We start from the raw sequence: 18,289 nt of genomic DNA on the forward strand, positions 1-18,289 counted from the left end.
AACACACTAGCTTAGAGTTTCTTTGCTTCCAGCACTTCACACAAAATGCAGGTTGTAATTTAAAGACATTATCTCATTTTCAAAAGTACTTTTATTCCTTTGAGTAAACAACCCCAGACTTGTTTATTTTATAAGTTGGGGATTTTATCTACTGGACTTTCCCTAAAAATGTTCTCAATATTTTTCCAGTCTCAAAAACTAAATGTTGATTTCATTTTTGTCCCTAGATTCTCTCTGGGGAAGGGTTGTAGGGAAGAAAAAGATGAGGAATTCTCCTATGTATCAAAAATTTCTAAGAAAATTCGTTTTAATCCCTTGGGGGTTTATATTCAAAAAGACAGTACTATCCTAGACTCTGAGGAAGTAAAATCCACTTGGTAAAACCCAAAAGAAAACTGAAACTTTACTTAAATAAAATGTTTTGCAACATCTCAGCTGGTTGGTGGGTCTGTGTGCTTTAGACTATTCTTGCAAGAGCTTGTGAGCAGGCGGGTCTGCGAGGGGTGGAGGTTTGAAGCGCCACACAAAGCCCGTGATGCAGATCGACAGCTCTATGGATGTGCTGGGATTAGGGAGACAGGGCAAAGGTTTCACCACCTCAGCTCAGTCCCCGATCCCTGATTACTTCTTTCCTAATGAGAGAACATTCCCCCTTGCCACTCCCTAGTTTTCTTTCTCTGGCAGCTCATGAAGCGGCTGCTGAGCCAACTCTGGCTTTCGGGAAGTCAGATGACCTTTTCCCTCTCCCAGCACTCTGCCTCTCCCTGCCCCTAAGGTGGACACCATGGACCCACTGATGGCCGTCCTTTGCCTGCTGCCCCTGTACCCAGGTAGGAGCAGGGGAGGGGGATGTGGGGGTCCCGTGGGTGATCCCAGTACCACCCATATGCAAAACTGACAGTCTCTTCTGCTTTCCTTTCCTTATCTGTGCCTTCCTGCTCTCCATTTCTGTGCCATGTCCCCATGCCCACAGGCTTGGCTACAGCCGCTCCCTCCTGCCCTCAGAATGTGAATATCTCTGGTGGCACGTTCACCCTCAGCAACGGCTGGGCCCCTGGGAGTGTCCTCACCTACTCCTGTCCCCTGGGCCGCTACCCATTCCCTGTGGCATCACGGCTGTGCAGGAGCAACGGGCAGTGGCAGGTCCCGAGAGCCATCCGGGTGACAAAGGTGGTCTGCAAACGTGAGCTCCCCGCCGGCGGGCCCCCCCACCCAGGACTTCTATTTAGGAGTTGCTGGGGTGGGGCTTAACCTGACTAGATAGGATGGCTAAGAAGCTTTTCAAAATAGTGGGAAAATGTCAACTGCCCACAGCCAAGCATTGGAGGCAGGCTCTGATGGAGATTGTGGGGAACTAAAGCCAGGGATGATTTTTAAAATACTTAACAATCCACTGCATGGTGCTGACCATTCAGAGTGGCTGCTGAATGATCCTGGAGCCCCCTGTTGTGCCAGGCTTCACCCCTTTAGTCACCCACTCATGAGGATCCCAGGGGAGGGGCTGGGGTGGCTGTGGCATTCAGGGGCTGAGAGAAGTGGCTGTATTTCAATCTACTAGGTTGGTGTGAAATTGCCAATATTCAGCCAATTGCCAAAAGTAGCAATTTCATGGGCATCAACCTAATATTTTGACAACCAGTTGGCTCTTCCCAGGCATCCAAGCTGAATGTCACTTACTTGGTGTCCAGCCCAAGTGTTATCCATCCATCCCCAGTCTCATCCCTGTCTCTCCCTGCAGCTGTTCGCTGTCCAGCCCCTGTTTCCTTTGAGAACGGTGTGTACACCCCACGGCTGGGGTCCCACCCTGTGGGCGGCAACTTGAGCTTCGAATGTGAGGATGGCTTCACACTTCGGGGCTCGCCTGTGCGGCAGTGTCGCCCCAATGGCATGTGGGATGGGGAGACGGCCGTGTGTGACAACGGTGGTGAGTGCCCTGACTGATGGCTGCATGGGGCGGGGGTCTCCCGGGAGTCCTGGAGTTAGATGTGTGCCCAGGGAGCCTCTGTGGGGACAGGGACCTGGTGCTTCTGGTGCCAAAATCACATTCCTGGATTTTGGTAAATTGAGGTCTATAGGTCACACATCTCCGGCTTGTGGGGACCCTGGCCCAAGGCAGTTGGTGCTAAGCTTCAGATCTGACAAAAGACTCCACATTCTCTATCTGGCTTCTGCAAATGCCTCAAAGCCAGATTGGTTTTCAGGCCCCCAGGGCTATTGCAGGGAGGATGCGCTGAAGGCAATCGAGTTTGGGCTTAGGTTCTTGCGAATGGAGCAAGTTTGTGTTACAAGCCCAGCTCTGACTTTGGTAGCCTTTGGGCTAGTTATTTAACCTCTCTATGCCTCAGTTTCCCCATCTGTAAAATGGAGATAGTAAGAGTACCGACTGCCTGGGAGTGCTGGGTGGATCAAGTGAGTTGCGTCTGGAACAGTCCCTAGGATCTAATAAGCTCCACATATACTTCGGTCACGGTCATTCCTGCCCCTGTGAAAGACAACCAGCTCTGCTTGACTGAAGCAGGGCTCCCGGAACCCCTGGAGCCACATCTGTCTGTGGGTTTGGGGAGTTTCCGGGGTCACTGTTCTGAGTACACAATACAGAAGACTCAAGAGTCCACGAAATGGCAGGACCAGGACCTCACCTGGTACCCAGACTTCCTAGTTGGCCCCCTAGTTACACCCTTGATCATTTATTCAAACATAAATATAATTTATTTGAATATGGAGGTTTAATCTACCTAAAACATAGAAATCTTAAGTATTCAGCTTGAGGAGATTTTATACATGTGTCCACCCATGTAATCACCCAAGACCGAGTGCCCATCACCTCGGGAGGCTCCTCCTGTTCTCTCCCATAAGGTGACCACTCTTCGGACCTCTGCCTCCATGGACGAGTTTAGCTTATTCTTACACCTCACACACGTGGACTCATATGCACGTGCTGTTTTGCAACTGGCTTCCTTTAGTCAACATTCTGCCTGGGAGATGTATCCATGTTTTCCTGTGTTTTAGCAGTTTGTTTTTTTTTTTTAGTTGCTGTGTGTTTCCATTATATGAAAATATTATAATTTATCTATGCATTCTTCTGTTGGTGGGCATTTGGGCTATTTCCAGTTTTTGGCTCTATGCTCTATGCATGTCCTTGCACACGACTGTGGGTGCCCCTAGACGCTTGTTTCTCTTAAGCATGACACCTAGGAGTGGAATTACTGGGTCATAGGTTGGCAGATGTTTTGTTTTAGTGGAGGCTGCAAACAGATTCCCAATTGACACTCCAGCAATGTAACAGCTCAGGTTGTCTGTCCCACATCATCTTTGACACTTGGAATTACCCATCTTTTTAGTTTTAGCCATTTCAGTGGGTGTGGAGTGTTGTCTCATTGTTTGCAAACAATCTCTGTGGAAGGGTGGGGCTTCTCAGCCAGCATCTTCCCTGGGGCTCTGGGGTGGGTGCAGGCCGACTCTCTGTGTTGGAAGTGGGATACTTTAGCTGGAAACTGAGGTTACTGAGTTCTTTTGTATTTTTTTGAGGCTACTGAGTTCTGAACATCTCCCCCTACTTCAGGTTTTCCATCCACATGCCTGGGAGGCACGTGTTTCCCAAGGGAGAGACCATGGGACCCACAGAGCCTCTGAGGGTCTGGAGGAGGAAGAGCCTGGAGGGAGAGGGTGGAGAAGCAGCATTTAGAGGCTGAGGAGGCGTCCCGGCTCACCTCCATCTTCCTTTGTTCCTTGCAGCCAGCCACTGCCCCAACCCGGGCATATCCGTGGGTGCGGTGCGGACGGGGTCCCGCTTTGGCCTTGGGGACAAGGTCAGATACCACTGCTCCTTGAATCTGGTGCTGACAGGCTCTGTGGAGCGGGAGTGCCAGGACAGTGGGGTCTGGAGTGGGACGGAGCCCATCTGCCGCCGTAAGTAGCTATTCTGATCCTCCTGAGACTCCTGGCCACTGCCCCGGCCCTGGCTGACCCGGTGGCTCTTCCTACAGAGCCCTACTCTTATGACTTTCCTGAGGATGTGGCCCCCGCCCTAGGCACCTCCTTGTCCCACCTCCTTGAATCCACCAATCCCACCCAGAAGAAGAATGGTGAGTTCTCCAGGAGGGGGCGGCAGGCTGCTGGGGAAGGGCGTGCTTCCTAGGGGCTAAGCTGACCGGCGGGGAGGCAAAGAGGCCTGGTAAGAAAGCAGGGAGGAGGAGGAGATCTGAATCTGCCCTTTCCACTTTCCTCCCAGAAAACCTGGGCCGAAAAATACAAATCCAGCGTTCGGGTCACTTGAACCTCTATCTGCTTCTGGATGCCTCTCAGAGTGTGTCAGAAGAGGACTTTGAAGTCTTCAAGGACAGTTCCTCCCACGTGGTGGACAGGGTCAGTAAATAGGAGCCCACACACAGAGGAGGACTTCCTGCGCTCGCCGTCTCTCTCGGTCTCCTTCCTTTCCTCAGAATCACACTCACAGCCCACCTCCTCCAAGAAGTCTTCCTGGATTATATGCATGCCATGCAGGAATCATGGCTTTAATTTATAGGATCCTATTTTTCATTCCACAAACACTATTGGGCTATATATGTGAGGCCCTGTTCTGGGTGCTGGGGGGACCCCAAAGATGAACAAGGCTGAGATCCCACTTTCCAGGATTTAATCATCTAGAATAGAGGTCTTCACAGAGAGGTACCCAAAATAATCCACCAGGATGTGGCTGGAAAATACTGGTCTCCGTATTGAATAGTTGCAATTTAACTTACATTAACAACTTAATATTTAAAACTTTTTAAAAATTTTCAATATTTTGTTTAGGTTTTAAAATATGTATACTATATTTGAATAGTGATACACTTTATAAATATGAGTGTACGTTATAAATACATATGTGTATGTTGAGGGATGTGCTCAAAATGTTTTTACTGATGTGACGCATGAGCAGGAGAGCTTGGAAGCCATTGGTTCAGATTCCTTGCCAAGACTGTGCTTGGTAATTATGCTTTTCACAATAGTTTGTGTAGATAAATGTTTTTTCCTCCCGGCTACATTTTAAAGAAGGCAGCTTTTGTACACCTTAGTGTCTTTCTTAAGAAAGTAACTTAAGTGATTCACTAAACCATGAAGGCTGCAAAATGCGACAGAAATGTGCTGATAGGTTCAAATTCCACCTCCACCTCTTGCCAGCGGTGTGATCTGGGGTGACGTAATGGGCCTCAGCTTCCTCATCTATATGATAGGGACCCTCACGACCCCCTCACAGCATTGATGTGAGGAATAAATGAACAGTGAACCTGTCAAAGAGTAGACAGGACCAGCAAATGTCAGGTTCCTGCCTTCTTCAAGCAGCTGTTTCCCAAGAAGGGACCCCTGAAGGCCTTGTGTCTGTCAGTCTCCGTCCAGGCTCTCGGCCTCCTCCAGGGCCCTTTGCGGCTCTCTTACCATCTTCCTTTTGGTTCTGGGGTCCCTCACGCTACCTCTCACCTCCCTTTCTCAGATCTTCAGCTTTGAGATCAATGTTAGTGTCGCCATCATCACCTTTGCATCAAAACCCAAAATCATCATGTCAGTCCTGAGCGACAAATCCCGGGATGTGACTGAAGTGGCCAACAGTCTGGAAAATGCCAGCTATAAAGGTATGATGTCATCCAGTGACAGTGACGGGAGTGGGGCGGGGATGAGCTCTCTGTAGCTGCCAGCTGATTCTAGACAAGTTACAGAGTGAGGCCTCTTGGTGGCATTCAAGTCCCAGGGCTCTGGGACTAAAGTTCCTCAGGTGGGGGTGGCTTCCAAGTCAGGTTCCTGGTGGGGGAGTCCCAGGTCCTACCAACACATGGCTTACTCGGACATGCTGCATGTCCACACGTGCCGTGCATGTTGTCAGCTCCTTCCTGATGCCAGAACCACATGGTCTGCTTTTCATAGTCCCCCTGTACCACTGTGAAACCACGGGAGTGGTAGCTAGCAGGCGGCTAAAACAACCCAAGTGCTTTGGAAACCCCATCTTTGAATCTTGGGACTTTAGAGTGGTCTTTAGTGGGGTTATGCAATAAACATTTGTAAGGGGAAAGGCTTTTCATGTTTAAACAGGCAATGTCTAACTGGATATCAAAGGTCTGAGTTTATCACACCAATTGATATATGCATTTCCAGTGTTTGGGGAAATGGCGTGATTCCCTTCTCCCAGGTGGCAGGCAGGAAGTTTCTAAGAGAGCTTTTCGTCTTTGGATATTCCAGACCATGAAAATGGAACTGGGACCAACATCTACAAGGCTCTAAATAGTGTCTATAACATGATGAACAACCAGATGGAACGCCTTGGCATGAACACGGCGGCCTGGCAGGAAATCCGACACGCCATCATCCTTCTGACAGACGGTGAGTGAGTCTGGCACGTGGAAGGAGCAGGCCCATGGGGTCAGAAGACCTGCAGTCTGGTTCTCCCACTGCCACTTCTGGCCTCCGTTTCTTGTTTATAAAGTAGGAATAGTGTTAATGATGATGGTAATGACCACCATAACAGTGGTGGTGATGTCATGGTAGCTGCCCTCCTTCACTTACACAGTTTTTATGAAGAGCAACTTAAGTAGTTTATGTAAAAGTGCTTTAAGACTGTTAAGTGTTAGCTATTGTTACTACCTGAGAGGTCACCTAGAGTGTGCTGGATGGGGAGGCGTGGCTCTGGACCAGTGATGTCGAGGGGCATGGATGGAAGGGCAGACTGGGTGGTGGATCTGGGCTCTGCCATTTATCTCTTGATTTTGTCCAAAAAAATACACAGCCCCTCTAGAAATCAATTTTTTTTGTCTATAAAGTAAGGATACCCTCATTTCCTGGGGTTTCATGAGAATGAAATGAGGCAAAGTATATGGAGCTCCTGGCCCAGAGCCAAAGAACTTCAGTAAATAATTTCAGAATCTTGAAACTCGAGTGTGGCGTGTATGTGCGGAGATTCCCGGGATGAAGGCCTCCTCACTCCTCCAGGGCTGTGGGGAACCTTCATATATCCACCCAGATGGACAGTTCTTTCCCTCCTCTTTCTAGGCAAGTCCAACATGGGTGGCTCTCCAAAGCCAGCTGTTGACAACATCAAAGAGATCTTGAACATCAACCAGAAGAGGACTGACTATCTGGGTGAGCCTCCCCCCCACCGGCCCACCTGTGCTGCCCTGCAGGGGGCACGAGGCCCACTGCCAGGGGCTCCAGCCTCTTGGTTTTCTTTCTATTGAGACACCAGTCTGGGTTGTTCTGTATGAAGGCAGCCGACTGTCACACTGGAGTCTAGTCAAACTGCCTGTGGTTTCAACCTTGGATTCATCTTCGACTGGCTGTGGCTGTGGGTAGTGTCTTTACTTGTAAGAGGGGCCAGTATAAGGACCTGCCTCAGAGGCCGATGAAGGCGAACGCTCAAACATCGCTTGGCACAGAAAAACTCGGTGTACGTCAGCGGCACCATCATCATCCTCATTGTCGTGGTTTTTTCCCACCATCTTATGTTCCACAGGCCTCTCCCGGAAGAAGAGGCCTGGACCTTGTGAGGACTGTCCCAGGCACTCTTAGAGCAGTGCACATAACTAACGAAGGCTTTGGCAGTTGCAGTCTCTAAAACAATTCCTTTAATTCAGACTAAACAAAAATTGCACTGACCTTTGACCAGAAAAAAACTTCAAAGAGAAAAGCTCCAGATAAGGGAGGGCAGCTGGTTTTGAGGCCCCAAGTTTTACTTTCCCCTTGGGACCTCTCTTTTCTGTTCATGCCTCTCACTCCATTTGCCCCTTATGAGTAAACAGATTCTTCAAAACCCTGACCTGGAGGAGCAGGCAGCTCAGTGGTAGAGAGCGTGCCTAGCAAGCACAAGGGCTTGGATTCAATCCCCAGTACTTCCATAAAACAAAACAAAACAAAACAACCCTAATTACCTCCCCCATACCTTCCTCCAAAAAAAAATCAAAGTACACAGTGCTGTATGTCAACTATGTCTCAATAAAACTGGAAGGGACAAAAAAGAACGATATTTTAAAAATTTATAAAAGAAAAACAAAAAACTCCCCTGACCTAAGGAAGGCAAAAGCCAAACTTTACATCCTAACTCCTTAGCATCACTGGGCCAAGGTTAAATGCTTGAAAGCATCTTATTAAAAAGAAGCAGAAACTGAAGGGAAATAGTCAGAGAAAACATGTGGGGCCTGACAATTGTCCAGTTCCTATCATAACTGCAAAAAAGGACTGTAAGGGGTACAAAGGGTGGGAGAAGACTGGACTCTTTGAGCCACTCCAAGGCAGTTTCTGATTGGCACCCACATGTGCTCAGAGGCTGGTGTGGATGGTTGTGTGGACCCAGGTTCTCCAGCGGGAAGAGATGGCTTGGGGGCCCCGTCCCAGAGTCTACATTTTACAGAGGAAGACCAGTTTTGAATGCTACATCATAGGTTCTTTTTATCGATGTAGTCATTTAAAAGTCCTCGCTAAAAGCCTCTCCTGGGCCAGTCATGTTCTAAGGATACAGCTGTGAACAAAACAGATGAAAATGCCTGCTTGCATGGGGATGTCACTCTGGAGGGGGCAATGTGTTAGTTTCCTAGGGCAGCAGATAATACAGACTTGGCTGATACCAAGGTCAAGGTGTCAGCAGGGCCATGCTCCCTCTGGAGGCTCTAGTGGAACGTTGTTCTTACCTCCCCCAGTTTCCGGCGGCTCTGGGCTTTCCTTGGCTTGCAGCAGGATCACCCAATTTCTGCCTCTGTCTTCACGTCACCTTCTTCCCTGAGGGTTTCTCTGTGTTGTCACACGGTTTTCTCTCTCTGTGTTTTTGTGTCTAGAGTCTCCTGTTCTTATAAAGGCATCAGGCTGGGCCCACCCTAATCCAGGGTGACCTCATCTTAACTGATTATAGCCAAAAAGACATTCTATTTCCCTATTATTAGTCACAGGTACTAAGGGTTAGGACTTGAACATACCTTTTGTGGGGGACACCATTCTACCCACTCTAGGCATTAAACAAAATAAGAAGGAAACCATATTGCACGATAGACAGTGACATGTACTAAGGTATAAAATGAAATGGAGTGGGTGGAAGTCTCTGGGCCACTGCAGTTTTAGACAAGGAGACCAGGGAAGGCCTCACTGAGATGGTGACATTTGAGTCAAGACTTAAAAAGTTCAGAGAGGGAGCCACGTGGGAAGTCTGGGGGAGGCGTGAACCAAGCAGAGGCGCAGCTCATGCAAAGGACCTGAGGTGGGAGTGTGCCCACCAATTTGAGGAGCTTCAAGGAGGCCATGTGGCTGGAAGAGAGAGAAGGGTGAGGAGTAGTAGGTAATGAGGTCAGTTAGGTAGTGGGGGCAAGGGAGTCCTCCTTATGTGGGGCACAGCGAGTTCCAAATTACAGCCTCCTATGCAACAGGGTAGCCCCTTGGCCACAAGATTCTGGTGATTTCTTCCTTCCCATCAGACATCTATGCCATTGGCGTGGGCAACCTGGATGTGGACTGGAGAGAACTGAATGAGCTGGGGTCCAAGAAGGATGGCGAGAGGCATGCCTTCATTCTGAAGGACACGAAGGCTCTGAGTCAGGTCTTTGAGCACATGCTGGGTGAGTGTGCTTCACCCTCTCCTGAGCAGGGTGCCCAGAGTGGAACCGGCCAAGGGTCCAGGTTGGCAACTGCTCACAGCACCCCTCACCTGCCTCCTTCCCCATCTGCTCCTCACATCCACAGATGTTTCCCAGCTCACGGACACCATCTGTGGGGTAGGGAACATGTCTGCCAATGCCTCTGCCCAGGAGAGGACACCTTGGCATGTCACTATTAAGGTACCAGGAAGGAGGGATGGGGCTTGGATCCCAGAGGTGACAGTGGCCATGGGCCAGAGACACAGCAGTCCCTGAAGATCACCTGTTCCCCTACAGCCCAAGAGCCAGGAGACCTGCCGGGGGGCGCTCATCTCAGACCAGTGGGTCCTGACAGCTGCTCACTGCTTCCGCCAGGCCGAGGACCGCTCCCTGTGGAGGGTCAGTGTGGGTAAGGCAGGGCACGCACCAGCGTCCCGACCCTGCAGCCAGAGTTCCCACCCCTTGTCCCTAGCCTCTGGCCCCTTCAGGAGCCCTGGTCCAGCCTAATCTGCCATATTGTTTTCAGGGGATCCCAACTCCAAGTGGGGCAAAGAATTCCAAATTGAGAAGGCAGTGATCTCCTCGGAGTTCAATGTCTATTCCAAGAAGAATCAGGGAATCCCGGAGTTCTATGGCAATGACATTGCCCTGCTAAAGCTGGCCCAGAAAGTGAAGATGTCTACCCACGCCAGGTGCCGGAGTCTGGGATGGGAGGGTGCCCCCAGGGTGAGTGCTCTGGGGCGCCTGGAGGAGGGGACACCAAGGATGGGCCTGTGTGACACTTCTTCTCTTCAGGCCCATCTGCCTTCCCTGCACGGTGGGGGCCAATCTGGCTCTGCGGAGACCTCCGGGCAGCACCTGCCAAGACCATGGTGAGTGCCGGGCTCAGCGTGCATGAGGACCCAGGGACCGGGGCTTGGGGTGATGACATGGTCTGTGCGGCAGCCCCCAGGTCAAGAGTCTGGATGCTGAGTAAAGAGATCAGAACTGACATCCTTTTCCTTGATGGCAGAGAGGGAACTTCTGAACCAAATGAGCATTCCTGCTCATTTCGTGGCCTTGAATGGGAGCAAGCTGAACATTAACCTCAAGACAGGGTCAAAGGTGAGTGTCTCAGGTCCGGGATGCTATGCAGGGATTGGATTCCCCTGTGGTAGCTCCTGGAACATCTCTCTTCATCCTGTAGCTTGGGCTGCTTTCTCCATCTGACCCCAAGTCACCGCTCCTCCCAGACCTAGCTGCGCTGCCAGCTGTCCCCTGGGCCTGCTCATGCCATCCTTCTGTCCTGTTCCACCCCTACTGCAGTGGAAAAACTGTATCCAGGTCGTCTCTCAAGACAAAGTCACATTCCCCAACTTGACAGATATCAGAGAGGTGGTGACAGACCAGTTCCTATGCAGTGGGACTGAGGAGGATGACAATCCCTGCAAGGGTGAGCCCCTCCCACCCACTTCTCGACCCTCATCCTGGAACCTGGATTCCCAAGGGGAAGGCCACCTGTGTCCCTGTGGCTGGCACGTGTACCAGGACACCAGTGCACTGCCCTGATGCAGTGGTGAGAGTCAGGATGACAGTCTCTTGTCCCTCTTTTCTGGCAGGAGAATCTGGGGGAGCAGTTTTCCTTCAGCGGAGATTCAGGTTTTTTCAGGTGAGGAGGGAAGGGGGATGGAGTTACGGGATCTTGACCTTGGGGGAAGAGGCAGGCCTTTGGAGAATCCAGGGAGGTTGGGGCTTGGAGCTAGGGCTGGGGCAGCCTCCCACCCCATCTTCTCCTTTTTTCAGGTGGGCCTGGTGAGCTGGGGTCTCTACAACCCCTGTGGCAGCTCCAATAAAAACTCCCGCAGAAAGGCCCCCCGTGGCAGGATCCCACCACCACGAGATTTCCACATCAATCTCTTCCGCCTGCAGCCCTGGCTGAGGCAGCACCTGGAGGGCATCCTGAACTTTTTGCCCCTCTAATCATGGCCACCGAGGCCTTTGCTGTCCTGCCGGGACCTGCCATCTCTCCCATTTCCTATCTTTCAACTTTTACCCTCAGACTCCGTGACCCATCCCCTCTCCCTGCTCTGAGTAAACCCCTGCCTCTAGGAACCCGAGGCGAGGCAGCCAGCGGCACATGCAAGCCGGGGAATCCCCAGGGCTCCTGCCGGCGTGGAGATCCTCGGCTTTACTTGGCTCACTCTTTCCTTTCACTTTCACGTGGAATTTCCCAGTTATGAAATTAATAAAAATCAATGATTTCCTCATCTATCTGTGCCTCTACCTGGGTCCTGTGGGGAGAGAAAAGCCAGAATGATTCCAGGAACTGCAAGAAGGCAGGTCAGAGACCCTTCTGGACAAACAATGGCTGGACTCTGCTCCATAACAGAGTCAACAGGGGAACCAGTGAGGGCCTTGTGTCTGGTCCCTAAGGGGTAGGGGGCTTGTTGGGGAGGAACGAAGGCTGAGAGGAGGTGTTGACAGGAAGAATCCTGGATCCTGGGCAGCCAAAGGTGGGATTTTGCAGTTTCTGTTTCCTTGACTGGCAGCTCAGAGGGGGGCCCTCCCGCTCGGACATTCCGGAAAGTGATGTGGGTAGGGTGGGTGGGGCGAACAGCAGGCGCCAGAACACAGGTTGCATAAAAGGCTGGAGGTTGTAGGGGGCAGGGGAAGGGCGCGTGACACAGCCCAGGTCTGGAGCTTCAGCTTGGAAAAGCCCGCCAAGCAGACACATAGCAGAAGCTGAGACAGGCCGTCCTACCCGCAGCCCCAGCTTCTCCCTGTCTTCCAAAGCCATGGGGAGCAGTCGCAGCTGCCGACCCTGCCTAGCCCCCTTGATCCTGGCCCTCTTGTCTGGAGGTAAGTGCCCTCACAGGCTCCCTCCTGCTGCCCCCAGGATCCCTCCTTGGCCTTGTGAGCCTGGGCTTCACGGGCCTTCCTCTTTAGGTGTGAGCATGACGCCATTGCCTGAGGCTGGGCCCCAGAGCACCTGCTCTCTGGAGGGAGTAGAGATCAAAGGTGGCTCCTTTCGGCTGCTCAAGGAGGGGCAGGCACTGGAGTACGTGTGCCCTTCCGGCTTCTACCCATACCCTGCGCAGATTCGCACCTGCAGATCCACAGGGTCCTGGAGCACCCTGAAGACTCAAGACAGAAAGATTGTCAAGAGGGCCGAATGCAAAGGTTGGAGGGCAGCGAAGGGGGGCATGGGCCAGCAGAGGGACGGAGCAGGTGGTGGCCACGACCCAGACTTGGACAAGATTAGAGTTGTGTTGAGACCAGGCAGTCTGACCAGGCGGGCTGAACAGGGGTGGGAGCCGAGCAAGGGTTGGCGGTGGGATGGAGGGAGCAGCAAGGGGGCTAAACTTTATTAAGCATTGACTGTGTCAGGCAGCCCTGGCAGCTGAAAGAACATTCAGAAATGGGGAGGGTAAGTGGCTGGACTCCTCACGGGTTGAGGCTAGTAGCTGATCCTGTGGGATCGAGAAGACACTGTTTCTCAGTGACAGGGTCCCCGAGACCAGGAGGGATGTCCTAAAGGGCAGCCCTTCCCTCTCGGTCACTTCTACTTGTTCCCCTCCCCCAAAGCAATTCGCTGCCCCAGACCACAGGACTTTGAGAATGGGGAGTACTGGCCCAGGGCTGCCTACTACAATTTGAGTGACCAGATCACTTTCCGCTGCTATGATGGTTACACTCTCCGGGGCTCTGCCAATCGCACCTGCCAAGAGAATGGTCGGTGGGACGGGCAAACGGCCATCTGTGATGATGGAGGTGAGAAACTTCTCCTCTCCCCATGACGGCACCCTTGCCCTGACCACCTCAGCCTGAGGAACTGGCACCAGAGCTCTTGTGCTCCACCTTGCTCTCCGGGCCTCCGGCTTTGGCCTTCACCTCCGCATCTCATGCTTCCGCAGCGGGGTACTGCCCGAACCCGGGCATCCCCATTGGCACAAGGAAGGTGGGCAGCCAGTACCGCCTTGAAGACACTGTCACCTACTACTGCAACCGGGGGCTCACCCTACGGGGCTCCCAGCAGCGCAAATGCCAGGAGGGTGGCTCTTGGAGTGGAACGGAGCCTTCCTGCCAAGGTGACTCTTGAGCTGGACAGTCAGGTCAGATCTTGCTCACCATCCTCACATCCCCACACAAGGGCACTGCCTTCTCCCTACTGCAAGCCAGCTCCTTCCTCACTCTTAAACATCCCTTTAGGACTCCCTCACTTCTGAGCCCTTTCCACCCCAGAAATCCACCATACCCTGTCTCTCTGGTCACTGCGTCCCTGACCTCCCAGACATTTGACCTGATTTCTGACCTCTCTCAGACTCCTTTATGTATGACACTCCTGGAGAGGTGGCCGAAGCCTTCCTATCCTCCCTGACAGAGACCATAGAAGGAGTTGATGCTGAGGATGGACACATTCCAGGTGTGAAGGCAGAGATGGGAAGCGAGGTGGGGGTGGGGTTGGAGGATGAAGGGGCAGGAGAACCATGAGTCTCTCTGGTGGCACCCAGGGGAACAACAGAAGAGGAGGATTGTCCTGGACCCCTCGGGCTCCATGAACATCTACCTGGTGCTGGATGGATCAGACAGCATCGGGGCCCACAACTTCACAGGAGCCAAGAACTGTCTCAGAGACTTCATTGAGAAGGTGAAATCCCCTCCCCTTGAACGTGGGGACCCTGAATGGATCTGGCTGCCCTGCTGGGATTAGCTCTTGGAGCTCCCAGCCGCTCTGAGCCACAGGGTCCCAGAAAATCTCCAGGTCCTGTTCTGTCCTCCTTCACTTTTACTTGAAGCAGTTTCTTGACCTTTAACCCAGACTCCTCCAAGAACCCCAGGGTGACGAGTCAGTCCTTGAATCTCTTACTCTGGCCTTCCCTACCTGTCCTAGCAAAGCTACTGAATTCTCCCACTTGCTTCCCTCACCCACAGGTGGCAAGTTATGGGGTGAAGCCAAAATATGGTCTAGTGACATATGCCACATATCCCAAAGTTTTGATCAAAGTGTCTGATGCAAAGAGCAGTGATGCAGACTGGGTCACAGAGCAGGTCAACCAGATCAACTACGAAGGTCAGAGGTCAAGGAAGGGAATGGTGGGAGGTTCACTTTGGGGTCAGAGGGATCAGAAGTTTCAGGGGTGTTGTGGGGAGTGGGGAGTGAGACCATATAGTGGGGCAGGGAGGACTACTTTTTCTAGCTGGACAGCAGGGTCACTGGGGAGTCTGTTGGAACTGAGAGGGTCACTTTGTCATCAAAGGGAAGTCAGTGGGGGTGACAATTAACTCAGAAAGTTCGAAAATGTGGGTTACTGATAGGCCTCTGGGGACACGGATGGCTTGGAAGACCAGGTGAGGTGATGATTTCTTCCCTTTCCACAGATCACAAGCTGAAGGCAGGGACAAACACAAAGAAGGCCCTCCTGGAAATATACAACATGATGAGCAGGGAAGTGAACACCTTACCTGAAACCTGGAACCGCACCCGCCATGTCATCATCCTCATGACTGATGGTCAGAGGGGCCTTTCTCCTGCCCGACTCCCCACCCTCTCACACCAGCGTATGGCCTTAAGTCCACATGTAACACTGGACTCATGGCTGGGCCCTGACCGCTGCTCAGGGCCCTGAATTTGTCCATCTCTCCTGGGAACCTTTATAAGGAGGGACCCTTTTCTTTAAAGCTATGAGCTGTCACTTCCATCACCTCCCCAATCTGCTCACTCAGCCATAGGTGTCACTCCTTCTAGCCAGTTTCTCTTCCTTGACCCTCTCCCCTCCTTGTCTCCTACCTTCATGGCCCTGTCTCTCCTGCAGGCTTGCACAACATGGGCGGGGATCCAGTCTCTGCCATTCATGATATCCGGGACTTGCTGGACATTGGTAGAAGTCGCAAAAACCCAAGGGAGGATTATCTGGGTGCGTTTCAGTGCCCAGGACCCAGCACCCCACTTTCTCAGCTCCTGCCCACTTAGGGCCTTGACCCTCACTCTCCCTTTTTCTCCCTCAGACATCTATGTGTTCGGGGTTGGGCCTCTGGTGAACCAAGAGAACATCAATGCTTTGGCTTCCAAGAAGGATAAAGAGCAACACGTGTTCAAAGTCAAGGACATGGAGGACCTGGAGAATGTTTTCATTCAAATGCTTGGTAGGCAGATACCGGAAGGGTAGAAGATGGTCAGGAAACTCAGTCCTCTCCAGGCCTCCCAAGGTCACTCATTCGTCCACTCCTCCCAAAGCCCTGGCAGCCTGCAAGTCCTTTCTCATTCTTTCCTCTCTACCTCGGTGTCACTATTCTTGCCTCCTGGCACTGTCCATTCCCTGATTTTAGACTCACAGGGCTCTGATTGAAGTCGGAGAGCTTTCTAGAGTCCCTTGTTTTACAGATGTGGAAATTAAGGCCCAGAGAGATCCAGGAACAGCAGGCTAGCAAGAGTTGGGCCTGAAAGTCGCTGGGTCTCTAATCCGAGTCCCATGTTCTCTTCACGATACCAGTGGTTTCTTACTCTCAGCATAAAGAAGCAAGTGCCCCTGCCCCTCCCTTCCTCCTATGGGCCTCTGCTCCCCAAAGACACATACATGTCCCTCCCCAAGACTGCTGCCATTTGGAAGTGAAGGGCCAGCTTTCAGCACATTCTCCTTTCTTGCCAGATGAAAGCCGGACTCTGGGCCTCTGTGGCATGGTTTGGGAGCACAAGGGAGGTACTGACTACCACAAGCAACCATGGCACACCAAGATTTCAGTCACTGTAAGTGCTGGTGGGGACTCATGGGAGGTGAGGTCAGGGTGAAATGAAGGTGGGGGAAGAGCAATCTGTTCACATTAGGTTGTGGTGTTTGTGAAAGGCGAGCTTCCCCCCTCTGCTGCTCTGTTCCTAGCGCCCTTCGAGGGGACATGAAAACTGTATGGGTGCTGTGGTATCTGAGTACTTTGTGCTGACAGCCGCACACTGTTTCACGGTGGAGGATGAGGCTCACTCAATCAAGGTCAGCGTGGGTAAGGAGGCAACCAGTCAGTCCTGACCTTCAGCCGTGCCCTCTGGGCAGGACCTGCCACTTCTTGAGCCCACACTCCACCGGTCCTCAATGTAGCTCCCTCCCTTGCATGCTGGACCAGTTAGGGATGGGGAAGACTGAAGTTACGGATGACACGGGGCTCGAGGCAGGAGGCTTCTCGCAAAGAAGTGAGTGTTCTACAAGTACCCACTTTCCTACTTCAGGAGGGAAGAATCAGGCCCTGCAGATAGAGGAAGTCATATTTCACCCAAACTATGACCTCAATGCGAAAAAAGCAGAAGGAATTCCTGAATTTTATGACTATGATGTGGCCCTGATCAAACTCAGGAAGAAGCTGACATATGATCAGACCACCAGGTGAGCCAGCTGGATCCCTGAGGAGAAAAGGCCGGGAGAGGGAGGGCTGGGAGACTGGGGCAGGTCCAGAGTTCGCCATCCCTGAGTGTCCCTGTCTCTCCTTAACAGGCCCATTTGTCTCCCTTGCACTGAGGGATCCAATCAAGCCTTGAGGCTTCCAAGGCTAACCACTTGCCAGCAACAGAGTAAGACATATTCTGGGAGAGGAGCAAAAGGGTGAGATTCCAAGAGGCAAATGAGGCATGAGGGGGAGCTGTAGGTGATGCCCAGCCCAGGCTCCAGCTCACACGAAGGGGCTGAGGGACATTGGCTGAGTGACAAAGACAATGGATAGATGGTGGGGGGGTGGAAGGGTGCCAAAATGACCCCGTCTGTCCACTTGTCTAGGGGAAGAGCTGCTCCCTGCAAAGGATATCAAAGCTCTGTTTGTGTCTGAGTTGCCCAAAGAAAAGAAACTGATACGGAAGGAGGTCTACATCAAGAATGGGGAAAAGGTGAGGAACGTGGGATCCTGAAGGGGTCCTTTAGGCCCCAATTCTTCCTAAGCAAGCTCTGTTCTTCACCTCTTCCTCCTCTGTGCTTCCTACCCCACCTACAGAAAACCGCCTGTGAGAGAGATGCTCTGCATGCCCCAGGCTATGACAAAGTCAAGGACGTCTCTGAGGTGGTCACCCCCAGGTTCCTTTGCACTGGAGGGGTGGCTCCCTACGCTGACCCCAACACTTGCAAAGGTGAGAGAAGGCTCTTTGGTTGTGCTGTAAGTTCCTGGGACCCAAGAGTCTCTTCCCCTACAGCTCTTCCTCCCCACAGGTGATTCTGGTGGCCCTCTGATTATTCACAAGAAGAGTCGCTTCATTCAAGTGAGTTTCCCCTTTCCTAACTGTGGGGAGATGCCAGGTGGTCAGTGTTGTGTCCCACAGCAGGAAAGCTCAATGCATGTGGCTGGAAAGCGGAGGGTGGAGCCTGCCCTGCCTTAGGACTCTTCCTTAAACTGGCCAACTTAGGGCTGTGTGTCTGGTCTGTGTGCTGGAGGATAAGACTGAGCTGGGCCCCTGGTCTAGTCCTCCCACGTCAGCTCAAATGCAAACAGCTGCTTCCTGGGATTAGGAAGGAATTCCGCCCAGTGACCGGTGGTATCCCCTCGCCCTCTCCAGGTGGGTGTGATCAGCTGGGGCGTTGTGGATGTCTGCAAGGGGCAGAAGCAGCCACCTGCTCATGCCCGAGACTTCTACATCAACCTCTTCCAAGTGCTGCCCTGGCTCAAGGAGAAACTCAAAGATGAAGACCTCGGTTTTCTATAAGGGGTTTCCTGCTGGAAAGGGGCATGAGATCAAATTAAAACAGCTGCGACAACAC

At 52.1% G+C, this 18,289-nt stretch overlaps 2 protein-coding genes across 3 annotated transcripts; both read left to right on the top strand.

The window, feature by feature from the left end:
* The first annotated feature begins 518 nt into the window (after nucleotides 1–518).
* Nucleotides 519–11,830, top strand: C2 (complement C2). Its single transcript, XM_006178789.3, has 18 exons — nucleotides 519–830; nucleotides 974–1,183; nucleotides 1,739–1,924; nucleotides 3,736–3,909; nucleotides 3,987–4,085; nucleotides 4,232–4,365; nucleotides 5,474–5,612; nucleotides 6,214–6,354; nucleotides 7,021–7,110; nucleotides 9,426–9,566; nucleotides 9,691–9,785; nucleotides 9,882–9,993; nucleotides 10,111–10,276; nucleotides 10,380–10,456; nucleotides 10,597–10,688; nucleotides 10,890–11,016; nucleotides 11,183–11,232; nucleotides 11,367–11,830. The coding sequence occupies exons 1-18, from the start codon at nucleotides 785–787 to the stop codon at nucleotides 11,541–11,543; spliced, it is 2,256 nt and encodes a 751-aa protein (XP_006178851.1). The 5' UTR covers nucleotides 519–784; the 3' UTR covers nucleotides 11,544–11,830.
* Nucleotides 11,831–11,953: 123 nt separating this feature from the next.
* Nucleotides 11,954–18,288, top strand: CFB (complement factor B). 2 transcript variants are annotated; one of them, XM_032462724.1, is made up of 19 exons: nucleotides 11,954–12,076; nucleotides 12,331–12,422; nucleotides 12,510–12,743; nucleotides 13,149–13,334; nucleotides 13,478–13,651; nucleotides 13,885–13,986; nucleotides 14,075–14,211; nucleotides 14,496–14,634; nucleotides 14,943–15,074; nucleotides 15,377–15,478; nucleotides 15,570–15,707; nucleotides 16,211–16,308; nucleotides 16,439–16,556; nucleotides 16,780–16,933; nucleotides 17,042–17,118; nucleotides 17,321–17,427; nucleotides 17,532–17,664; nucleotides 17,744–17,793; nucleotides 18,088–18,288. In XM_032462724.1, the coding sequence occupies exons 2-19, from the start codon at nucleotides 12,359–12,361 to the stop codon at nucleotides 18,232–18,234; spliced, it is 2,292 nt and encodes a 763-aa protein (XP_032318615.1). In that variant the 5' UTR covers nucleotides 11,954–12,076; nucleotides 12,331–12,358; the 3' UTR covers nucleotides 18,235–18,288. The 2 variants fall into 2 exon arrangements, with proteins under 2 accessions (XP_032318615.1, XP_006178853.1); XM_006178791.3 differs by lacking the exon at nucleotides 11,954–12,076 and having other exon boundaries at nucleotides 12,210–12,422.
* Nucleotide 18,289: the final 1 nt, after the last annotated feature.

Source organism: Camelus ferus, chromosome 20 (genome assembly GCF_009834535.1).
Source record: "Camelus ferus isolate YT-003-E chromosome 20, BCGSAC_Cfer_1.0, whole genome shotgun sequence".
Taxonomy (NCBI): domain Eukaryota; kingdom Metazoa; phylum Chordata; class Mammalia; order Artiodactyla; family Camelidae; genus Camelus; species Camelus ferus.

Excerpts from the sequence above, each read along its gene's own strand:
- C2 (XM_006178789.3), top strand. The coding sequence starts at position 785 with ATGGACCCACTGATGGCCGTCCTTTGCCTGCTGCCCCTGTACCCAG. Across the intron at positions 4,086-4,231 it reads TCCCACCCAGAAGAAGAATG|AAAACCTGGGCCGAAAAATA; the intron begins GTGAGTTCTCCA and ends CTTTCCTCCCAG. Across the intron at positions 10,457-10,596 it reads CAGCACCTGCCAAGACCATG|AGAGGGAACTTCTGAACCAA; the intron begins GTGAGTGCCGGG and ends CCTTGATGGCAG.
- CFB (XM_032462724.1), top strand. The coding sequence starts at position 12,359 with ATGGGGAGCAGTCGCAGCTGCCGACCCTGCCTAGCCCCCTTGATCCTG. Across the intron at positions 13,335-13,477 it reads GGCCATCTGTGATGATGGAG|CGGGGTACTGCCCGAACCCG; the intron begins GTGAGAAACTTC and ends ATGCTTCCGCAG. Across the intron at positions 14,635-14,942 it reads CAACCAGATCAACTACGAAG|ATCACAAGCTGAAGGCAGGG; the intron begins GTCAGAGGTCAA and ends CCCTTTCCACAG.